Genomic DNA, 25,074 nt, shown 5'->3' on the forward strand with positions numbered 1-25,074 from the left:
GTCTCCTGTGCAACGACAAACACCTCCGTTTTATTTTCCTTTTTCTCCCGTACTACGCAATGCGTAAAACCCGCAAAAATTGGATTACCCCATCCTCAATGGATGTGGTAAAATGCAAGTGGTGGCGATAACCGTTAATCAATAACTGATTAATTATCGGTGATTCAATTAAGGCGTATAAGCAAGATAATGATATATACGCCGTTGACGGCGCGCCGGCAGGAAACAGGTCGTGCTGGATTCGGCGATAAATATCCCACCCTTCGCGGAGGAAGCTGAGCTGGTAGCGATTGGGGGTCGTGTGGTGGTCCATCCTACGTCCGCCCGGGGGATTGAAGACGGCGCACGGCTGACGGACATTTTTGTCGTGTTTGCTGAAACCTAGTAGCCGATAAGAAGGAAAGAAAATTTGTTGATAACGACACTTTGACCGGTCCCTATGTTTCTCTTTCTTTCTTTTTTTTTTCCTCGGACGAGAAATCACGGAACGTCCGTGCGCGCTTTCGAACTTTATCTCCTTCGGTCTCTGACGATGACGGGGCTGCGGACCTCTATCGATATACGTTGCATGAGTGCGGCTGATACGCACAGGAAAGATCCGTAGCGCGTAGTGGGGAGCGATGAGAGCATAAAAGCACGCACGAAGAAAAGCTCGGACGCTCTTGTGTTCGCCCGTGGCCGTCGATCGTGTCACATCGTGTCACACTGCGCTTGATTGTGCGAGAGTGCTAAGTAGTTCGGGGAGAGAAGACGCCATGGGGCTCGCGAGTGCGGCCGTCACCGCCGCCTGTCTCCTCCTGTTCCTGGCGACCGACGCCTCAGGGAGTAAGTAGAGCGAAGTGTGCGACCTTCGTTTCCTCTTCGCGACTCTTTCCCTCAAAGATATTTCGCGTTTCGTCCTTCGATCTTGTCCCCCATCCCCCTGCCGCTCCACCCCGAGAGAGTAGAACTATCGCCGCACACTTCGACTTCCTCGCTGATCAAGCTTGCTTGCGTGAAAGCCATTCGCATTGAAACGGTTTTACCTCGACACGTCTCTCTTCGTTCTCCAGGATTATGCTCCGGAGATGCGAAAAGCGTGTCGAAGCGGTCTTTCCTATTCGAGCGGTTCCAGTGATCCTATTGATATATTCCGTCAATGAAAAATATCAAGTCTTTATCTTTAATATTGCATTTTCCGCATCTGCGTGCGTCAGCGCGGAGAAGGAACTAGATCGAAAAATATTCCAAGATTCGGAAATGGAAGGAAGAGAAGACGTGTTCTTTTTAATTCAAATTTATTCAACAGCGACATTGGCTATTACGAATCCCGCGGAAGTATTGCTTTTAAATAAAAATATTCGAGTTGCTTCGATAGAAATGGAATGAAAAAGATCATACTGATATTTGTGGATGCAGTACGACGAATTCCTTCGTCAATAATTTGTATAAACAATCTTAATCAACATTAGTTTATTCTCGTTTGGATATTATGCATATTATTTCATAATTATGATTCCCATTAAAGCTCAATATTGTGCCGAGAAGGGGCAAAAGTTTCTTGGTTATTACATATCTTTGATCTTTTTGTCGATAAAAATTTAGTTAAAAGAGTATTTTATTTGACATCACTTTGAACATTTTCTCTCTCTCTCTCTCTCTCTCTCTCTTTCTCTCTTCCTCTCTCTCTCTCTTTCATTCTCTCTCTTGCCGAAAGATATGTTGATGCGCGTGGGTGATTTTCGTAAATTTTGCTCCCACGCAACACTATGGCAATGTCGACTAAAGTCCCGCAGTTTCCGAAAAACTACGATCTACATTCTTGAAAATAGACTAAGCGTGCGTCTTCTCTCCGTCGGACGTTAAATTCTTGATGCCGTAGAAAGAGCTGATAAAATTACATCTGATCGCGTCTCGGCTCCCAAGAGCGAATCGCGTTCCCCTGGTCTCCTCGAGAAGACCGGATGACTTCGATAAGTCTCAATTTTTGTATCGCATTGAAGATTAATAAACAGCAAGCTGATAGAAAAGGTCAACGCGCTTCGGGCGCGGTCAGGTTCGAATATCATAAGGTTACTCGTGTCAAGGATAGAGATTACCGAATCGCGCGTGTGTCGAAATTAGCGACACTTTCGCACAGCCGACAGATCCGCAGTATTCTATCGGCCGTCGTCACGTCGGTCACATCGAATGCGAATAAAAGAGAAAAAGAAGAGACCGAAAAACCGTCTCTTTTTCTCTCGGTGCTACAATTATGTCGCGACTTATGAAAGCACGTCTCCGATACCGTCAGGCTTCATTCGATCTCGCCCGCGATAGTCGCGGAAAACATGTTGATTTTCTACACGAGCACTTTGCTCTCTTTGCCGCCTTTTGCTCCCGCGGCGACGGCGACTCGCTCGTTGATACGGTCTCGTCCGTATTTGTAACCTGTTATTTTCCATTCTATGTTACATTAGAGGTTTTACTCTATCGTCCGTGCGCACGCGATTAATTCGTCCGCTTCGACCGCGATTGGCATGCGTCTATTTCTCGATTTTACGTCGGACGGATTTGACGTGCGTGAAACCTTTCAGCGACCGTCAAACGCGTCTGTCTTTCTCTTTTTTTAAGAAATTAAACTTTCTTCTTCTTTAAAAGAAATTAAAAAAAAAAGGAAAAAGAGTTTGATATACTGACTCACAACGTGCAGGCGCAATTACGGTTACGATATTTTCTTAAAAAACGAGTAACATGCAGGAATGATATAAAATATCTCAAAAATGAATTTTGAGCCTAAATCAGTACATTGGTAAATACTAAATAATTTTCTTTTATAAAGATATTTATAAAGAAATTTATTTTTATAAAGAAGTTTTTTATAAGGAAAATTAAGTTGAGAAGTAACGTGCTGTTCGCAACACTGTTTGTTACAAGTTGCGTTATGTAACGACATTATTTCGTTTTTCTGTTTACGATGAAAATAATGCGGACCCAGTTTTTTTCTTTACACCGGATTAGTTATCCAGACGAGTATAACGGCATTGTGATAAGAAATTACGGATTTTTCGTCGTGTAAACTGACAACTTATTCTTAAAAAAGACTTGCCCAGTCTTCGAGATAAAGTTGATAGCTCACATTACTCGCTTCATCCGACATACCTCGACCTCGTGTCGCTGGATGTGTGCTGCGATGTCGACATCTACATCGATTATCGGCAATCGACATGCATTGAGTCGCGGACGTTATTGTGTACCAAATATAATTACATAGCTCGTTCCGAATGTTGTGCCGCGATTACGATTATTCTTCCACACGTCTGTGGCTCGTGATAAAAAAATTGCATATTTTTCTTAGTGATATTAGCGATATATATTGTATCTTATTAATTATAATTATAATTACGGATCTCCTGCTCCCAAGCGATACGGCAAAAATCCTCGTAGCGCAATATTGCCGATAGCGCATTATCGCGCGCGTGCTTCCATATTTTTCCTTTCGTCCGGCGTTTCGTATACACTATTGCATTTAATCGTGAATATTTTAACGGATTAACGCACCAATATGCGGTAACGACTATGCGATAATTCCGCGATATATTTTCAGAATTCTCGTAGGAAACCACGAAGCACACAAAACAGCCAACTAAAATAATAACTCCGCTCATGAATGCGGAAATAAATTTCGAAATCTTTTATTAAATAGGATTATAAAAATTCGAACAAGAAAAGCGCCTCCAAAAATATGTCCTCTCTTCCGCCCTCCGTTTTCTCCTTTTCCCTCCCTCCCTCTCATTGGTATTTTTTCTTCGCTGTCGAGTGAATTATCGATGAAAAGAAATATCAAATAAATAGAAAACTATCTCGATATAAGCTGAAGTGCTCGCAACATCGCGGCACGTAATCGCGTTTTCAAGTAACCAAGGGAAGCGATTAACGAGGTTCACGTAGGCGACGGTCAGCGAGATTCAATGAGCGAGTTTTCGCGACGATTTTCTTGCGCGTTCTTGCGCGAAGTAACGAATGAACGGTTAAAAGAGTCCGCATTATGTCGCATCGGTGCTCGGAACGAGGTCCGTATCATTGAAACGATTACAGGTCCCCCGTGTTTGACCGGACATTTGGTAAATTGATCCGACGTCCCTACATCCCAGTAAAATAGATCCGATCTGACCGTTGCGTCGTAACGAATGTTCTTTCACTGTGCGCACGTTTTACAAGTACGCAAAAGGGAGAGCGTAGATACAAAAAGAAGAAAAACGACAGGGGCCGCGGAGGGCGGGGAGGCGTTTCTCGTGGCGGCGACTCGCCGAGAAGCGAAATGCGCATCGAGAGAATGCCGCTTCGATTGCGACGGGTCGATTTTTTCTTCATTGACGATACGTTTCTGCAATTGCCCCGGTTATACCACCTGCACGTAGCTGCAGAAGCACCGGAAAGCGTAGACAATGCGGACGGCGAGGACACCGGAGACTCCTTTTTTTTCTTTTTTTGTATAAATCTCTTTAAACGCAACATTTCACTGCAAGCCATTCAAACCGTTCAATGCGCAGACAGTGCGCTAAAATCCCACGATAAATAATTACAATGGCCTGCGCGCGCGCGAGAAATAAAAGCGACCCGCCGGCGCGTGTTAAAAATACGAGCGGAAAAATATGGGATCATCGCGGAGAGAGATCGACGTTTAAATGCGACGCGAAATAACGCGGGAAAGATACGGCGTGTCCGCGCGCGTGAAATATGAAAGTGATGATGTGCCTCGCCGTGTTCGTTATGAATTTGCATAATGCATACGTTAAGTAATACAACGAGACCGGAGCAACCCTAATCATGCTGCGCACGTCAGGGAACGAACAACGACAGAAATTATGCTCGCGACTGCTGGATCGTCGTGAAATTCCAACGATACCTATAACTTCCATCTGATGCAGTTTATTAATAATAGGATTTAATAAAATTGTTTGTGAGAAATTTGACAGATTATTTTTATAAAAAAAGAATTTTTTCATAAAATTCCGTGAAGTGTAACATTTGGTATTCCTGGCGATTTGAGTCGATCTCTTATTGGGGAGATTTTAGATAAACATTACCTCTTCTTTTTTAAAGCTTTTTTATGGATAGCAGGCTCGGGGAATAACTCGTTGCTTGTAACGTCACCGCCGTGGAATAATGATAACAATATCGCACATTTGTATTTTTGTGGATTAACAAAGTTTAACGGTAACAGGCTTAATCGTTACCTTTATCGTGACTTTTGTATATGAAGGGAGCAGCAACAAAACGTAAATAAAAGATTCGTGAAACTCGATGAGGAAAGTAATGGAAATTGTGAGGAGATTCGTTATTACGTTGTATAAGACGATAACGGTAACGAGTTACATTTCATAATGAGCGGCGGCAGCGGGCTCTTTGTTTCAATGAGTAACGAATTATTTGGACAAAAAATGTCGAACTTGCAATCCCGTTTATAACGAACAAGGAGTCTCGCGGAAACTGAAACTCCATCGAGGTGAAGTCTGCCTGAATTTCAGCAAGAAATCTCTTCCTTCCGCATCTGACGTGTTCAACTGACGAAACGCCATTGTCGTTCAGAGAAATAGTCGATTTGAGTTTGATCGAAGAGTTGCTTGAATTTTTCGCAACACCTTGTCTCGTGGACCGAGCCACGTCTAAGAAGGCAACAAAGAGGGCGAGGTTGCGAACTCGACGACGCAAGTTTAAAGGAATGAATTGCTTCGTCGTGTTTGTCATGCTGATGAGCGAAACGCCGAAATTCCGGGTACGGAATTTATCCGGCGATAACAAAAGGAGTCACGACGAGAATATTTCGACAAAGCTGTAGATTGCCGCTGAGCAGTCGACGTGACGGCGGCGATTAGGGAAAGGAAATTGATCGTCACAGGTTCGCGATGCTGTCGCAGAGAGAAACAATGTATACACCAGAACCGCGTTGAATAGATTCGCTCTTCTTCCGATCTATCCTCGAGAGATCCTCTCGCTACCTCCTCACTCTTTCCCTCTCTCTCTTTTTCTTACGCGCGCGCGCCCGTCATTCTTTATTCCTTTGTTATCCCCTTATCCCTCCATTGAGAAGGTACTGCCTCCCTTCTCTCCTCCTTCCCCTTTTTCTCTTCTCTTACACCTCATCCATCTTTTTTCTCCTCATTCATTCGAACGTCGCTCCGTTATCTCGCCCTCTCTATTCTTTTTACGTCGCCGGCGCTCAAATAAAGTGCCTCGTCTCCGTGTATTCTCGGCCACCGCGTACTCTCGTCTTTGACACTACTTTTTTTTCCTTCCAGGAAAAAAAAACAGATAATTTCTCTGTCTCATTCGCGAATGGAAAAGTCGGCTCGGCTCCTCTCACAGATAATCACAGAGATTTCCTGTGACGATTCGCTGTACACGCGCGTACGCCTTGTTAATTTTTACAACTGTGTGAGGAGGAGCATTCAGGCAGACTTTTAGATGACTTTTACAGAATTCAAATTTTTTTAATTAGAATTAGAGTTTTTCGAACTGGAATTTTTTTCCTAAGTGTCAAAACTGATAAAAAATATGAGACCTTTCTGTCTTTACGAATTATAAAAGTTCAATAAATGCGTGTCGTGAAGATTATCTTTCATGAGGTTTCTATGGCGTAAGTGCGATTGCACTGAATGAAAATCGGCTAATTGTCGTGTGTTTCTCGCATTCCAGCGCAATTTGCTGGGGGTTTACTTTGGCTTCGAGTTTCGCTACTTGCTCTCTTCAAGAGAAAATAATTTCCGCCGCGTTCAATCGGCCACAGTCGATTGACCTCGTTGTCGAGCAAATAATTACGTAACTTGATATACGTGCAAAATACATATATTAACAGCTGCTTGTTTTTTCCTTTTTTATCGTATTAATCTTCCTGGTAATATTGAATAACACCAAATCGTTCGTAATTGGTAACTGATTTATAATCTACCATTAAAACGAGGTGTTTATAATTTTATCTTCTTCTTACGTACTGATTAGCGGCGATATAAGTTTTTACATCCGCGAGAAAGAAGTCAAGCGTGATTTCGACTTCGCCTTGCAAAATCGCACAAAATTCGAAGAACAAAAAACTTGAAGATAAAAATGCAAGAGTATTTTAAGAATAACTGGAGCAACTGATGCAACAGAAAGTAAAATTAACGACTGCACAAATATATTGGCGTAACTTAATTTCGTATAATTCCTTGTTTGTTTTAACAGTTGGAACATTTTTCAAAAGTTTAATATATTTCTTACACTGAACGTCTGTGATACTTTCATTTATATATAAATACTGATGCTTAGAACATTGATAGTTTTTATTTATTTATTTATTTATTTAAATACCAATATGCTTACCAAACGATATATTAAATATATTTTTTATATCGTAAGATTGACGTTAATATTTGAAATATAAACTTCCGTCGCGATGTCTAATAATATACGTTCTGCTTGATATGATTGATCAAAAGACCGCTTCATATTTATCACTAAACTGAGCTTCTGTGCGAATTAAGCAAAATTGCGCAATTAATAAGTTATTTTGATGAACCAAGTTTCATCCGCAGTGCGTTAACTAACTTTTATTTCTTCATAAAATTATATAATCCATGTTTCGTCAAAACATTTTTTACCACATTTAAGATTTCTTCATGCGCTCTGTGATTTCACTGATTAGGTTTATTTTTCATCGTATCTTCCACGTATTTTTCCGCGATTACGGATTCTGTTGTCGACGCTATTTTACCGAATACAAGCGAGATAAAGTAAAATTTATGGTCAGAAGTAAAAGCCTGCTGTCGCCGACCGTCGACAAATATTAATATTAAATATATTCGGTACTTTCATAATTATTTGAATAATTAAAAAAAGTAACTACACATCAATGATTAAGTACTTTGCCAATCTCTTGCTCTTGTTCTCACTCTCTCTTCCTTCCTGTAACATTTCATAATTTAGATATAATATTAAATATAGAATTAAATCGGAGACGGAGGTTAAATGTGTAATAAACAGCGAGGAAAAATTATGAAAATTTTTATATAATTGTTTCCTTGTATAGTTTGATGCATGCAAATGTAAGATTGTCTTTATTCTTTATATGTAAAAATCATTTGGTTTTTTCTGATATAATTCTGAAAAAGTCCCATTGTCCGTATCAATTTAAACGTTAAAAAAGGATGAAATTGTTGCGGGGGGGAACCGTTTAATTATCAGTTTTGTGAGTATCAAGTCACTGTCGAACAGAAATGAAAGTTCCATGGTCCAGGGGTCATGAGAGTCACGATTAACGCCATCGTTATCAGTGCGCGACCTTAGGACATCGAGTTCACTTCAATGTATAAATATATTTTTTCTCACAATAATCATCATCGAGCATAATAGATTACGACTGGTCGTCTCTTTCTTCACTCGGTGAATTCGCCCGCGTTATCGATACAATCCAAAGATTAAATTAGCAAATTAAGAAAGTATGCACAAAAATATCCATAAGATATTATATAAGCTCTAAGTATAAAATTCTATCATATAAAGAATAAATTCTAACCACCTCACGTTGTATTAACAATTAATAATTAATAGTGGATATTGATAACGGAGTATCTTTGAAAAATTATGTTACATGTGTGTCATAAAAATTTAATTTTATATAGAATTTCAGGCTTGATTTTGCAGTTCGATCTTATATTTGACTCTGTTTTTGCTTACAGGTAAATGTACAGTCGGTTGCCATGGAAGTAAGTATTAATATTATTAATATTATTATATATTATAATTAATACACATTTTTTTCTTTAAACTCATATGTTCGCTGTTTCAATCTCAATTACAATTTTTATTAAAAATTATGTTCATCGTTGAAAAATCATGAATCATCATTTCTTAATACGTTAAGTAAAATTATCTGAAACGTGAAGATTCGCGTTAAAGTACACTAATTTTTATATTCATATATGAACAAAAATATTCCATCAATATTTCGTACAAGTTATTTTAACTACTCATTCACATGCTTTTACGATTTTTATTATTTTTATGTCAAATTTTAGTCGGAACAACAAACAATAAATATAAGAAAAATAAATAAATGTAAAAAGAGAATGTGCGAATATTAATTAATTAATCTACATTTCTTATTTATCCGCAAGCAATACACAACCAATAAGCTGATTTTGTTTAAAATTTGGAGTAAAAACTCCTTAAGATATAAAATTAACATTTTTATTTTTTACTGTGTGAGAGAAAAATCGAGATATTCGTTGGACTCGATTTAATTTCCTCGTAATCTCGTCCTACTGATTGAACTTTTACTTTATCTTCGTACGTACGATCTACTCTAGTGCATGGAGGTAAAGCCTACCAAGAGGGACACACATACGTTTACGATTTGGAGGGCACATCCGTAACGTCAGTCCCCGAAGCTCAGAATGAGGCTAGCTTGAAACTGAAAGGTACCGTTGAATTGACCGTGAAGCCTGACTGCATTCGGCAGATCCGATTGAAGGGCGTGCAAATCAACGGAGCCGTAAGTACATGAACATCTATCCGTCACATATATTATTGCGAACGTGTACATTTATAATAAAATCGCTGTATGAGAGTTATAAAAGAATGCAGGGAAAAAATAGGAAAATACGTTAAAGTGAAAAAACGATACACGAGATTTCAATTTTTCGATGCCTTAATCATTATATATTGATTTTCATGGATTATTTCAAAGCTCAACTAAGACGTTTAGACGGTCAAAATTACGGCACATACATATAAGTTTCATGACACGCACATTTGTCAGCCAAAGTTTTTAGCTCCCACTTGGCAACATATTTAATTCATCGGGTTATTTGCGCTTTATGTATAAATTAACGAGACTCGATGAAATTACGGTATACAGGATGTTCGAGATGTTTTGAAAACGAAAAATTGTGAAGATTAATTAAATGAATTTGAAAAGAAAAATCAAGTACCATTTTGCAAAAATCGCAATAGTTATTAAATTATTAATGATTGAAAATGAACGTATTTAGAGGCTTTTTTAATTGATAACTTGAAAATTTGTACACTTATTTGCAAAATGGTACTTGACTTTTATTCTCAATTTGATCTGATTATCTTCAAAATTTTTCGTTTCGAAAAGGTCCCGGACACCTTGTATATTTACAGCAGTATGAATGTATCAAGGAAACAAAAGAATCGTCAACTCAAAATTTCCCCCAACCACTATGAAAAAGCTTGCAATTAAATATGTCTCTCGAGCGAAATTAATGAACGCTAGTTCACGTCGTTCACATCTCGTATTGTCGAAATGTACAAAATATTCGTTCGGTAGACTTTATTCAATTGTTTAATAAAAAAATACTCATTCGTAAACGATAGATTAACGTTTGTTTCATATATGTAACCAAGGTTGGGAAAATTATTTTTCGAAAATTTCAATATCTAATATGTATTCTACATTGCATAGGACAACGACAAAATTAATAATCGCGATCATTACCGTTGCCCAAACATATAATTATTGAAAATTATGCGTGATTTATTTACAAATAATTACAAATGCATAATTGATGACATGTATTATATATTTACATGTGTATTATAAATTATAAATATGCGTTTACGTCCATATAACGCATAATTCACTTATTTATATACTTGTGTGTATAAAATATAATTATTATTATAAATGACATTATAAATGAATGTTACTGCGCTATTGTTACCTAACTATTGTTACCTAACTATTGTTAATTAATTATTATTACCTAACGACAAGGGGGATGAAAGTGCATCATAGGGGCTACTCGTGTGTAACAATATTCTCATCCTTTTCTTTTCAGCCGCTCTCGCTGCCAGATGTGGAACAGTACGCGTTGCAATTCAATTACCATGACGGCCACATTGATACAGAGGTGTGCGCCGAGGCCGGTGACTCGCAAGCGTCTCTCAACATCAAGAGAGCAGTCAGTTCCTTGTTCCAGACGGCCGTCTTTCAAGAGTCTGGCTCTACGAGCCATCACGAGGTACACGTCGCACTAGTATAACTGTCTCTCTCCCATTAAAGAGCTACATACACTCTGAAGGGTCAAAAAATCGATTTTTCAATTTTTACATTTTTTAAATCTATGATGTTTCTAAAATGTTTCCCTAAAGTTAAAGATATATTGAAATGACTGAGATACAGCCATCTTTGTGTAAGCGCGCAAAGCACGCGTTTGTATGTTTTCTTGCGGCAGGTAGCGTATTACGTACGAGCGTGTGCCTCTACAAAAACGGCACGACTAGAGCAAAAACTAAATAAAGCGGCTGATAAGCTGAGTACTGAGGGTTTACTTTATGGTCCAGGAATCAATGATTCCGTTTAAGATAAACAATTTTATTGTTCACTCGTTTTAAACCTTACTTAAAACTTTAGACGCATTTTTCTCAAAACCATGCTTTGAAAACTGGTACCAAGGATTTCTCAAATACTACTGAACCGACTTTGTCTTTGAGGTTTAACATGTCTATTGAACATACTGAAACGTAGATAGTATTGTAGGGATTTTTTTGTTTATACTTTTGTTCGCTTGTAATTGTAATATTAATATTGTAAAAAAGTAGGCTTTAAAATTCAAATATGTGCCATTTTGTTTAGAAGCAAAATGTGTGAAAACAGTGCTACGATGCTAGCTGCGTTTTTTAATGTACTTTAAGAAAATATATGACTTTTTGCATTCCGATACGTTTTATAACTGTTTTTTCCGGTACCAATTTCCAAGTCGACGCATGATGCCTAGAATTCTAGCTCTTATACTGTAGCTATTTTGAAAGAATATAAAGCATAAAAAATTGGAAAATAATCTACAATGTTGATATTCTTTAATAAAAAAAAACAGCAAGTTAAAAGAACTTCACGTTTACGAGAAAAAAATGGTGAAAAACAGCCTTTTTTCAGAGCCATAGTGTATGTATTTATTAAACATTTGTCCTATTGCATATAGCACGGTGATACGCGTGTCACATGGCAAACCTCTTCCTCAGGTCGACGTGTTCGGTGGCTGTCCAACCGACTTTACCTTCCACAAGGACGGTGACTCCTTGATCGTGCAAAAGGAGAGGAATCTGGCCCGCTGCAGCTATCGCGAGCATATCCGGCAAGGTCCCGTGTCCGCGATCTACGATCTCAGTTCGGACATTCAGTCTGCGCCGTTGCTGTCATCACACCAAAAAATCGAGCAACGCTTCAAACGCGGCATTCTGAACAAGGCGAGCTCCGTCGAGACTTACCAGCTGAAACCGTTCAGCAACGGCAACATCGGCGCGAAGACAGTGATACAGACGACGCTGACGCTGAAGAGCGAGAAGGGCGACAATCCGAAGGCCCCGGTCAGTCAGCCGAAGTCTCTGATCTTCGATGCACCACACCCCATCATCAAGTCGTCGGTCGATAGCATCGCCGCGGCCTTGAAGGCCGCCAGCGCCGAGGAGGTCGACACGATACAGGAGCACGCCGCGGAGAAGTTTGCCGAGCTCATCCGAGTGCTCAGTACCAGCAACAAGAACGACATTCTCACGATCTACCAGAAGGTGAGAAACGGCGCCGGCTTTGACAAAGTTCAGGACAAGAAGATCTTATTGGACGCACTCTTCCGCACCGGGACCGGTGAGGCCGCCGAGGTGGGCATGGATTTACTGAAAAGCCATGAACTCAACGACATGCAGACGCTCGTGTTCTACGCGAGTCTCGCCCTCGTCAATCACGTGCATTTGCCATCGGTGACTGCGGTTACGTCCCTCTTGGAACAGCCGGATTTGCCACGTCTCGGCTACCTCGGAGTTGGTCAGGTGATTGGCAAGTATTGTCAAGAGCATACGTGTGAGAACGTGGCCGAGGTGAAGCAGGCGATTCACAAGATTCGCGAGAAGGTTGGCAACGGCAAGGCGAAAACGCGGGAACAGGAGAATCTGGTAGTCTCGGCCTTGAAGGCCTTGGGCAATACCAAATATCTCGACGACGCCACTCTCGTGAAACTGGCCAATATCGCCGAGGATAAGAACGTTCGCAACCGCGTCAGGGTGGCCGCGATTGAAACTCTGCCCACACGATGCAGTATGAAGTGGAAGAACACACTTCTCAAGGTCATGGCTGATCGCGACGAGGACAGCGAAATCAGGATCAATGCGTACTTGTCTATGGTCAGGTGCCCTTGTCAACACTTTGCTAGCGCTGTCAAGGACATGCTGGATAAGGAGGAAGTCAACCAAGTCGGCTCCTTCATCCAGAGTCACCTGCGTAACTTGCGAGCCTCCGCCGATCCGAACAAAGACGCGGCCAAGCACCATCTCAGTAAGATCAAATCGCACAACAAATTCCCAGAGGACTTCCGCAAGTTCTCCTTCAACAACGAGTTATCGTACGATATGGACAACTTCGGAGTCGGTTCCGCCATGGAGAGCAACGTTATTTATAGTCAGAACAGCTTCGTGCCGCGATCAGTGAGTTTGAATCTAACCACCGAGCTTTTCGGCCGAAGCTTCAACTTTTTGGAGATAAATACGCGTATGGAGAATCTCGACAGATTGATCGAGCACTACTTCGGGCCAAAAGGTCGCTTCATGCAAGACGACGTAGACGAAATGGTGGAGAAAGGTGTGCACGACACGACGAACGTCGTGAACTACATCCAGGAGAAGACGAACAAGTTGCGCGGCAAACGTGAGATTAAACAAGGCGAGCTCGACAAATTCGCGAAGGGCGTGAAGTTAAGGAACAACGAGGTGGACCAACAGCTCGACCTAGACCTCTCCGTCAAACTGTTTGGTGTCGAGATGTACTATTTGACTCAGAACGGACACTCTGAGGAATTTACAATAAATAAGATCATCGACAAGATATTCGAGAAGCTCGATGTGGGAATGAATAAGTTGAAGAAATTCGACGAAAAGTTGAAGCATCACATACAGCTTATGGACACGGAGCTCGTCTATCCAACGAATCTCGGTGCACCTTTGACACTCAATCTGCTCGGCACCAGCGTGATGCTCTTCAAGCAATACGGCAATATAGACATCCCGGCAATCATGGAGAATCCGAATAATGCCAACTTTAACTTCGGCTTCGAGCCGAGTGCCTCCGTGCGAGTGGCCGGCACTATGGCGGTGAAAGCGTTCGACGTAGAGTCCGGCATGAAGGTAGTCAGTACAATGCACACTAACATGGCGACTGATTTCAAAGTGAAGATATTGGATGGCAAAGGTATCGACCTTGTCATCGGTGCGCCTAAGCCTAAAGAGCAAATTATACTCGTAAGCAGCGAAATTCTCATGAGTTCCGGTCAAAAGGGCAATGTATACGAGGCTGCCAAGTTTAACAAGGGCAAGGTATACGAAGACTGCTTCGATCAAGCCGCCGGTATTATTGGTATATCTTTTTGCGGCCATGTGGAATTCCCGCATGACAATATTGAAGCGATGCAAAAGCGTGCTCTCTTCCCATTAAATGGTCCGGCTAAACTCAGCATTACCAACAGCCAGGACTTCCGCTATTATCATTTTAAGGTCTTTTATGATTGTAAGACACCCAAAACTCGGTCCTTTGAATTAATAATGGAAACGCCTAACACCAAAACCAACAGACGCATATCTTTAACTGCCGAGGCTGGTCTAGAACCTAACAAGTACGCTAAAGTGACTTTAGATTCTCCCTTCAAAAAGATGTCCGCCGAGGCGGTGCTGAAAGATACTTCCGAGGAGCATTCGCTTATGATCAAAATGAATAATGATCAACAAGAATATTACGGTCGCGTCGGTCTCTTAGCCAGCGGTCCCAAATACAAGCCTATCTTAGAGTACAAGATGCCGGAGCACATCGAGAAACTGTCCGGAGTTAAAACAGCTGCTACTCAACAATACAACGTCGACGGCTTCGTGGAGTTGGTCGAGCAAGACGGTGGCAAGAAGTATATGTTCGACAGAGTGGCCCTGATGGCGAACGGTCACAAAATCGTTGGCATCAACGGCTACATCCTGTCCACAAAGACAACCGGCGCTCTAGACATGAGTGTCAGCTACGGTGAGGAGTCAGTCGCACTGAAGATGGACGCTAAGAAACTCGGAGAACAGCACTTCTCGCTTGGTCTGTCGGCGGTACCGTCGAGAGATCCCAATATTGGTTTCGATCTCGAGTACGAATACCGTGCAAATCCATACGAGATGGAGAACAACCTGGTCTTCGTTCACGGGCCGGATCTCAAGTCCGAAGTGAATCGTCTCACTATCAAAGAATACATAATCTTCGATGTCAAACAAAAGGACTTCGAGTTGGGAGGTTACAGCAAGATTTCATACCCGGCTTTGAAGTTGATACTCGACGTGAACGGCAAGATTAAGCCCAATTCGATCGAAAGTGACATCGATATTACTTACGACAAGTTCAAGTTCGGTACGGAACTGTCGGCCAAGCGGAACATGGTCAATATGGGTGATTATGAGGTCGAGTTCGAGGCTGAGTTGTTGCAAAATAGCTTGAAGTTGGAATCCAAGCGTACGATTGTCGATCCGCACAAGAGCAAATACAAGAACTGCATCGAGTTGAAGCCGGGCGGCAAGTACGAATCCGAGGTGGTCGTTACATGCAACAACAACGAGAACAAGGTGGATTTCGAAGTGGACGGTAACCTGAATCTGAATGGCAAGAAAGTTAAGGCTGTCGCTGCATTAGTCACTGAGCCGGCGAACATCAATTCCCGGGCGGTTATTTCCCTCAACGACGTCAAATATGTGAACTTCCAACTAAAATTACAAAAGGGCACAAACTCACATGGCAATTTGATCTTGTTCTTGAAGAACTACCTGAACGTCGTAGGCGAGATGTCAATGCAGGGTGATAAGGGTAACGCTCATCTCGACATCGATCTACCAAAAATCAACCGAAAGATCAAAGGTACGGGAGATCTTACCATAGCTGGCACGGTGCACACCGGGCATTTCGAACTATTGCTTGATGCGAAGGATCCGAGCAAAGTCATCAAATTGTCCACCGTGACCGACCTAAAGAAGAATACTATTGATTCAAAGAACATGCTCGATATGTTGAATCATAAGATCGAGCTGAATGGCAAGGGCAAGTTCGAAGGCACACTTAAGGAGGGCGAACTGATCGCTGACGTGGACATCACCCTGCCAAACGGCCGTTACTTGGTCTATAAGGTTAAGCGCACTTCCGACAAGAAGGAGGATGACAAATACGATATTCATGTGAACAGCTTGTTCGAGGATCACAAAACCAAAGGAGGCGAAATGGCCAAGGTGACATACGTCGCCGACGCCCAAGACGTAAACTTTGAGAAGTATACTTACCGCGGCAATGGCAAAATGCAAATTACTGATTACAGTGGTAACACCAAGGAATTGGAATTTTATTCCAAAAATCTGCCTAACATTGACGGCTATAAGGAATTGTATGAAATTATGTTAAAAATAACAGGTTCGCATCCATACAGTGTGGAATATAAGGCCAGCGAGCATGAAAGCGGCGAGATGTCGGAGTACGTTGCCGTTTCCTTGAGCAAGTTCCACTTAAAGGTACGTGGAAGTTACTTTTTGTTTTAGAGGAGTGTGCTAAAAAAAAAGATTGGCCAAAACAATTTAAATCGAGTCGGTAGAATATTCATGTTTATTCAATTTCTTGTTTCAACGACACAAGGTCGAAATTTAGTTCAATGGGACTATCTTAAAAATAAATTGACACATTTTATCTTATTTGATCTTATTGATTGATTATTATTGTGTTTATAGTCTAGTTTATTTATCTTCCCACTAAAGGCAATTATTCTTGTTATATAGTTGGATCACCATTTTGATAGTTTTTTTTACCATTAGTTACATTTTGTAATTTAGATTTCTATGTTGGGTTGTTGATTTTTGTCCTATCTTAGATTTTATTGCAATTTGTGTAATCCTAAGACTTGTTCCCTTTTAACCTGTTTTTTTTCAATATGTATGTACATGTACAGGATATAACATCAACATACACGTCAGTATAACGGGTTGCTTGCCCCTATTTGGACGATAATGTAGATAATGAGAGGTTGTCGAAAAAGTCACTCGTTGACTTTGTTAATAATGATATTTGAACTGTACTCCTGTAATTATGACAAGTACAACTAACTTTGCACCGTGATCGTTATGACAAGCTCGTTCTACAACATAGTTTCGCATAAGTTTATACTGAATAAGTTTCTAGTCAATTCAAATTGTTGCAGAAGCGATTTTTTGTAGAAATATGGATGAAATACAGTATATAAGACTTTTAAATATTTCTGTATTGTTCTTTCTAATCTGCAATTTCTATCGAACTTTTCAACATAAGAAAGCAATTAAGAAATTGTGCAAAATCAGAAAATATGTTGTATTATTTATCTCTTTAACTATAACTCTTATTTATTTTGCTTAATTCCGTAATAGTGATTTCTCAGTTTTACTTTTTTAAACATCTTTTTTAACTCAATGAGGCTCGATTCCTGTCGATAAGCGATCGATAAACTATAATAACGATCACGGTACAAAGTTAGTGCATTTGTCATAATTGGGAGCACTGCAAATATCATTATCAACAAAATCAACGAGTGACTTTCTCGGCAATCTCTGCATTATCAGCTGAATAGGGGCACGCAACCCATCATACTGACTTGTTTGTTGATGTATGTGAAATATATTATTACACATTGTTTAGTATCCTATATTATCTATAACTTATTTATTTTTTATTTAATATTATTTATTTTTATTATTTGTTATCCAATTATTTCTATTTGATATTATTTATCATACAGTAATATGTTGTTTGCGCAGAGTTCCGCCAACTATGTACCCGGTGATGAAAACGAAAAGCCTTGCATATTGAACGGCAACCTAGAATTGGTACTGCCGTCCGAGAAATTGCGTAACCTCAAACTAGATTTCAAATCCAGCCTGCTGAATCAGCCTGAGAAACATCACATCGATGCGAAATTGGTCTCTGATCTCACTTACAACGATGACAAGTCTATCAAGTTCGAGGGTTTCTCCAAGAGTAATGGAATCAGGGCTTCCGATCATCCCCACGACGGAGAACTGAAGATCGTACTGACTATCCACAAACAGCCGCCAATCGTTATTCACGATACTTTCAGTTACGAGCCCAACGACGAGAAAATGAAGATAACCCGTAAAATGATTACCAATTTTGACAACAAGGAGACAGTTATCACTATCGACTCCTTTATATGTAATCGTGACTTTTCGTCCATTCATCTGATCGGCAAGGCCACCACTCCGTATGAGAACATGCACAATGTCGACTTCTCTCTGAACCACGAGGTAACGTTCGCAACGTCACGAGTTAATGCTAATTGTCGTTACTTATTTTTAATGTTAATTGTCTTTCAAGTTTGTTTCCGCTATGTCCTTTTGGAGTTGTAACAAAATTATTATGGAATTAGCGAGAATTATACAAACTTTACTCGAATCGCGTCCAACTCTCATTGGTTCGTTGGTCCTTAAAACTACGATCGTTTTTAACATATTAGGTAAAAAAACGTAATAAATTAAACGTAAACGTTAAAATATATTAAATGATATGATTTAAGACGGCAAGAGACGTGTATAAAGAAAGCTTTAGCCAATTGCACGCTTATGCGTGTAAAAATAGCACGCTCGGATGTACAATGTATTTACAAAATTTTCCGTGATTTTGTTAATTTCGAGCATCGGCTGACCGAGTCGTATACAAATATTCTCTCTGATAGAGGAAGGCTAACCTTATCAAATCTCCCCTTCCTCTATCATTTTTTTATTTGTGACATCATTTATAGCATAGTTGACTATAGTGTAGTGTAGTTAATAGTATAATTTGAGAATGTATTCTTTTAAAGTTTATCAACGACAATGAAATACTTAAATTAAGTTAAAATAATGTCGTTAATTCGCGCTACATCTACCAATCAGGTAGTTAATATTCGCTTTATGTATTTCTGAAGAGATCGAAAGATGGAAGCTTTAGAAAGACCGACGCGGCCATCACCGCCGACAATACCAAGTACACGGCCAAGAGTGAGATTCAAGACGGCAACATATCTCCCATGATCCATATTATTTTGACATGCCCGAATGGAAAGACCGAATTACTATCCAAATTCGAGAAACTCAGCGAACACGAATATACAGGTAACCTTAATCGCGGAGTAGAAATGTAACTAATCTGAATCGAAAGCTAGTAGCTAACGGGCTAAATTAAATCTTTTAGCTCATTATTAACTCGTTACTAGTTCATTCATTAAAATATAGAATCACTTTTACAATGTCGCTTAGCTATTATACATCAGATACAGTCAAATAGATAGCGCAAATCTAATTGAAATATATAACCTAGCCGCCACAAACATTTTAAAATTAGATAGCAAATCGAAATTGAGGTTACGTTATTTCATAAAAATTTTAAGAAAGTAGAAGCAAGCGTTACATTACTGGCTGGCAACTACTTGTGATTTTCCATATTCTATAATTGTAATTTATTTTATTTTATTTATTTCACTATGAGCTAACTTATTTATTTAGCTACTGGAAAAAGTGAACGTTTTCACACAACATGCATGTCTGAAAGACATTTTAAAGATGTCCAAGAGACATCTAAAGAAATAGGTCGTCTTTTGGATGTCTTGAGATATCTTTGAAAAATGTGCGTTGCGCGGGTTATATTATTGATCCCCTGATAGAGATGTTAGATACAAATTTATTATCTCGTGGTTAGATCCTCACAAGGTTCAATTTTTAGTAGGGTTGTCTTTCATTTCGTCTCTCTCTCTCTCTCTCTCTCTCTCTCTCTCTCTCTCTCTCTCTCTCTCTCTCTCTCTTTTTCTCTCGCTCTAATTTGTTAATAAAGATCGGGTTTTCAATGAAATAAAATAGACATGAAGGTGAACAGTGTTTGCTTTTATCTAGATAAAATCAAATAAATAGTCATCCAGACCCATACAGCATACAGAGTTAAAGAAACGTTGCTGCAGTGTTGAAACAGTATTGCAATATTGCAACAAAGTTACAGCAATATTGTTGCAACTTATGTGCTATATAAGGAGGTTCCAGCATCAACTGACTCTTTCAGCTAGATGATATCAATATGTATTATTTTTATTTGCATCTTAAATTGAAACAACCTCATTTTTAAAAAATTATTTAAAAACACATTCACAGATAATTTAATCTATATCGCGGCGCGCACTCTGCAAATGTGTGAAATATTGAAATATTTCCTTTTATGTCGTAGATATTTGCATAGACATTTGCGTTAGTATAGTACATATCAGACAGTATTGAAAACTGAAATTGCATTGGAATTCATCTATAATCAGAACAAAATGTTTAGAAGAATTTATACATTTCATCTTATCTTTATCCAGCTGCTTTTCAAGTCAGTTAAGCACATAATAATGGTCTTGATTAAGTTTGTGTACCATTTGTTTCTCAGGTGAATTGAAGATCGACACACCGAAGGGCTTCGCTGTCGCAGACGGGCATGCGAAATTGGATAGCATTGACAATTTCGACATCAATGTTAACTTCGACAGCGACAAAATCAAGCACCGCAAGATTAGCGCCAAAATCGCTAACGGGGCTACTGCCAAGACCGGCAAGAGAATCCTCATCACCGTCAGCAGCGATGGTAAAAACATTGTAACCGGAAGGTAAGGATCAATTATAAAAAACGATATGTGTTCAAACGACATGTTCCTCACGCGTCTCAACGTCATGATATTTAGTCTCTTCGTGAGTTGCTCCCTTTCGCCACGTACAGTTGAAGGGTTAAAGGTTTCAATACCTTTTATGGATGTAATTTCGAAAAGGTCCAACCTCCAATTTTCATGGAATTTGGTGAAATTGTTCTAAATAACATATCCAAAAGGTTCTTGACGCAACTGAACCTGAGATTAACTTTGATATTACTAAATTAATAAATTTATTAATTTCCAAACTTATACACATGAATATTGCGGAAGAGTAATAATCTCGACTTTATAACATGTTGCGGAAAGAAACATATATCAAAGCACTGTCATATATATAATAAATCAAATGGAAAACATTATTTTTTACCTAACCAGATCTAACCAAACCTAACCAAACCAAACCTCCAAACCTAACCAAACTTTACCCTATCTCTAACCCTTAACAACATTATTTTTACCGAGATCATTCATAATCGTAACAAATCATGTGGTGAAAGTAGTTGTCTAGCTTCTTTTACGAAATTTGGAAGTTTTTAGATGGAACTTGCAAGAATCAGCAACAACTTATTTGTATCTATTAATATGAATATATCTACTAAATCTTCGTCTTATTAAATAGATGAATCTCCCAACAAACACAATATTACATGTAACGTGCATGTTAGTTGTAATTTCCTACTCAACAATATAACTGTTATACAACACATGTGTTATATAACAGTTATATTGTTGAGTAGGAAATTACAACTAACATGCACGTTACATGCAATATTGTGTTTGCTGGGTCTATGATATACTAACATACATACTGAAAAGATTAGCGAGGCCTTGACGCAAGATATGAAATACATAACATAAAAACAGTATATATTTGACGAGATATAGATTTCGTTTTTATTATTTGCATGTTACCTTCTGATTCCTTTTCGTCCCCCGGAACCTCCGTCAGCCGTTTGCGAAGATTTCGCTTCGCCATGGAAAGCGACGATCTTTGCAGATAGAAAAGTTGTTTGTCTTTCAAAAACGAGTAGATGAAGCATAGTTTCATCGAAATCAGAAGGCAAAGAAACTGTATAATTACCACAAAAAAAGCCATTATTGTAGCAGTATCATAGTTAATTTTCAGCTGCGCTAAAAAACCGGATATGTTATTTTGGGAATATCTAGAACGATTTCATCAAATTTCATAAAAATCAGAGGTTAAACTTTTTCGGAACTATAGCCTTTTTCTTTCAAATCAGGAAGCAATTTGCCTCGACACAGACATATCGCGGGAAAGAAACTCGCGCGATAACTGACGCAATAATTCAATACGACCGCAATTAGATTATCGTTGAAGAATGATTGACGATCACTCGATGGAACAATAATGGACACTTAAGTGCGAAAGAAAAGGGATGGATCCGCAATTGGAACGCGGGTGTGTCTGCTTGATTCGCTGCAACATATATCCTCAGCTTACATTCATGGTTTCGTACGTTCCATCGCTTTGTCATATGGTCGATATTCCCATCGTAATGCAGAACGACGCTTCCTAACTAATAGCGATACATGGACATGGCTTTCGCGCGTACATAAAAGAAGTAAAAGATCGATCGCCTACGCGACGACAAAACAAAGAGTAAAGATGTTCTCCTGTAATTAACGAAAGGGCACGAGGTTATTTTTAAAGGAGATCAGAGAAAGATATACGGAGCAGGTGCCTTCTCCTCTGTTCGCTATTTCACTTCGCCGTGTAATTTCATCGATTTGACCGCTAAAATTAATTCCAACGGTCCTCACGTACACATTTTCACCGTGGTGGCGGTCCTTTTATCGCCACCACGTTGAGATCCGTCATGAAAAGTCGGAAAATGAATCAGAAAAGTCATCGATCACGCCAGCCGTCGTTGTAAAAAGCCGCGATAAGCGCCGTCCAACGCAGGAGGTAAATGTCTCGACGTATTGCAGATCGATCGAAATGAAAAAGGTCGAAATGAAAAGGTCAACAAAGAGAAAGTAAAGGGAGACACGTGTATTTGCGCGATTGGCGATCGGCTCATTTCACGCTCGCCGATGCTCGAAATACGTCTGAGATGTAAGATTACGATTCTTCCGCAGCACGAGCTACAAACGACGCGACGAGGCCGGCAAGATCATCGTCGAAGGCAACGGCAATCTGAAGATAGGCGAGAACACGAGGAGCTCTTCCTTCAAGTACACCCATCAGCGATTGACTCGCGAGAAGGACGGTGAGGCTGGCGTGGTGATGGTCCTCAACGCCAAATTCGACCCGGTCGCGATCGTGGGCGATTTCAAGTTCTCGAACAAGGAAATCCTCGTCTCCAACAGTTACTGCGAGCAGAGCAAGGACTGCGCTCACTTTAAACTCCAATCGAGCTACGACACCGACCGTAAGTCTCGATTTATCTTTCAAGATTGGTCACGTGCTTTCTGCGCTGACATTCGCGCAACGGAAATTGCTCATGTACGTCCGACTATCTGAGAACGAGTCCAGCCCGAATAAAATTCCCTGATAAATTCTAACTTCGTGTGCTTTCCTGCTGCTTACAGGACACTTGCACTTGTTTGCTTTAAGATGTTTTGCCTTTCCGTTGAATGTGGTCGACTTTTAAACGTTGAAGGTCTCGGGTCAACGAAGATTCAATTTATTTTTTTATGCGTGTAACTTTGCTCATTGCTTGTTGCTGCAGAAGAAAAGTAGCTTGGGATTATCTTAAATAGCGTATATTAAATATTTGCACCTTGCAAACCTTAAGATGTCTAGAAGAGAAGGATTCATAGTTAATGAAGATCAAATGTGTCCTCCTGCGGCTTTTACGCAGACTTGCACTTAGTGATATTCTCTCTTTTGTCGTTCCCGTTGACTGTGAAGATCGAACCACAAAACATTCAGTTTACGTTTTTACGCGTCATATCTTGTCTTTGTACATTTCGCATTTCCAGATAATATTAATATGATCCGTACTTTCTCGACACCCGATATACTTTCACGATCCTTTGTGTGTTATCATAAAAAAAGATCACTCGAAGATTGTACTAGATAATTTATATCGAGTATCTTTGCCTGCCGCAAATGTTAAAGTAAGGAAGAGTGTTTATAGTTAATGAAAATCAAACGATTCGTTGTTCCGGGGCCTACATAATTGAAATTTACAGCAATGGAATTATATTAAAGACACGTTCCGCAAATAAGAGAACGACGGGGGTATTGGCGGTTCCTGGTAACACACCGCCTCGATAATACGGCCGGCTTGCGTGTCGAGCCGACCCTTTGTTAAAACACGCTTCGCGCAGCACAAGAGAAGCCTGAATTCGTAAAAATAAAGGAGGCACGCCGCGCTCTTCGCGCGGGAACCCCCGTCATAAAAACGCGTGGAGATACCGAAACACACGATCGCGCGACGACGATGTATCGTTCCCCGTCTCTCCCAGGAAATCATCCTTATCGCGTCGTACACGCTTCCGTCCGTCCACCTTCGTATACATTATAAGGGGCTCGCCGCCCCTTTCTGAATAATTAAGAGAGAACTCCCTCCGTGGGTCCGCCAGGCCGACGCGGACGTCGAGATGTCTGAGACGTCGTCCCGCGACACGACGCGACACGACGCGACGCGACGCACGCACGACGATATTTCGCATGAATGCGCAATACGTCGCAATATCCCGCGTACGCGCGTACGTAACGGGGTATCTCGCCGCGCCGTGGTGAGGGCGAAACTCAGGGTGAGACGGGAAGAAGGAGAAGGTCTGCTGCTTGCTACCTGGCCGCTCTCGAAGGCGTTTTGTGGTCCTACTCCTATAGATCATCCGGTCGATAGCATTCTATTCTCGCGTGATCTGCACCTAATTCGTGCCTCGCCTCAGTTATTAATAGAGGCACCCTGGAATCGCACTCTCACACGGTTGCGCCGTTGCATGGCGTAGAGTGCAACGGCGCGTCGCTGCATTAACTCGCCGGTGCGCTGGTTTTCCTTCTTTGCTTTTTTGCCTGCCTTCCTTTCCTTTTTCTTCGTTTCTTCTTCTTCTTCTTTTTCTTCCTCTACTTTTTTTCCTTTCCCTATTTCTCTTCTTCTCTCCCTCCCTCCCTCTCTTTTGTACTCTTGAAAAAGTGAGAGAGAGGTAGAGAGAGAAAGAGAGAGAGAGAGAGAGAGAGAGAGAGAGAGAGAGAGAGAGAAAGAGGAAGAGGGTGTTGACAAACGCGAGATCGCGTCGCGAGAACGCCGCGATGCGAAAAGACAGGCGTGACCGGCGGCGCGTACACCTGCAAAGCGATATAAGAAAAAAATAAGTTGCGCCGTTGCTGAATGACGTCACGCCGCAAGGGCGTGTGCTCCGCTGACGTACGCATCTTAATCCTTTCTAG

At 40.4% G+C, this 25,074-nt stretch overlaps 1 protein-coding gene across 1 annotated transcript in view; it reads left to right on the top strand.

The window, feature by feature from the left end:
- Positions 1 to 643: 643 nt before the first annotated feature.
- apolpp (retinoid- and fatty-acid binding glycoprotein apolipophorin) overlaps positions 644 to 25,074 on the top strand; it is a 45,642-nt gene continuing 21,211 nt past the window's right edge. Inside the window, exons 1-9 of the mRNA XM_011146204.3 lie at positions 644 to 825; positions 8,676 to 8,702; positions 9,306 to 9,490; positions 10,803 to 10,985; positions 11,986 to 16,527; positions 17,797 to 18,303; positions 18,963 to 19,149; positions 20,450 to 20,666; positions 22,809 to 23,101. Of these exons, the coding sequence (XP_011144506.2) occupies positions 756 to 825; positions 8,676 to 8,702; positions 9,306 to 9,490; positions 10,803 to 10,985; positions 11,986 to 16,527; positions 17,797 to 18,303; positions 18,963 to 19,149; positions 20,450 to 20,666; positions 22,809 to 23,101 (6,211 nt within the window). The 5' untranslated portion in view covers positions 644 to 755. The remainder of the gene's footprint in view (positions 826 to 8,675; positions 8,703 to 9,305; positions 9,491 to 10,802; positions 10,986 to 11,985; positions 16,528 to 17,796; positions 18,304 to 18,962; positions 19,150 to 20,449; positions 20,667 to 22,808; positions 23,102 to 25,074) is intronic.

Source organism: Harpegnathos saltator, unplaced genomic scaffold (genome assembly GCF_003227715.2).
Source record: "Harpegnathos saltator strain DR-91 unplaced genomic scaffold, Hsal_v8.6 scaffold358, whole genome shotgun sequence".
Lineage (NCBI taxonomy): Eukaryota > Metazoa > Arthropoda > Insecta > Hymenoptera > Formicidae > Harpegnathos > Harpegnathos saltator.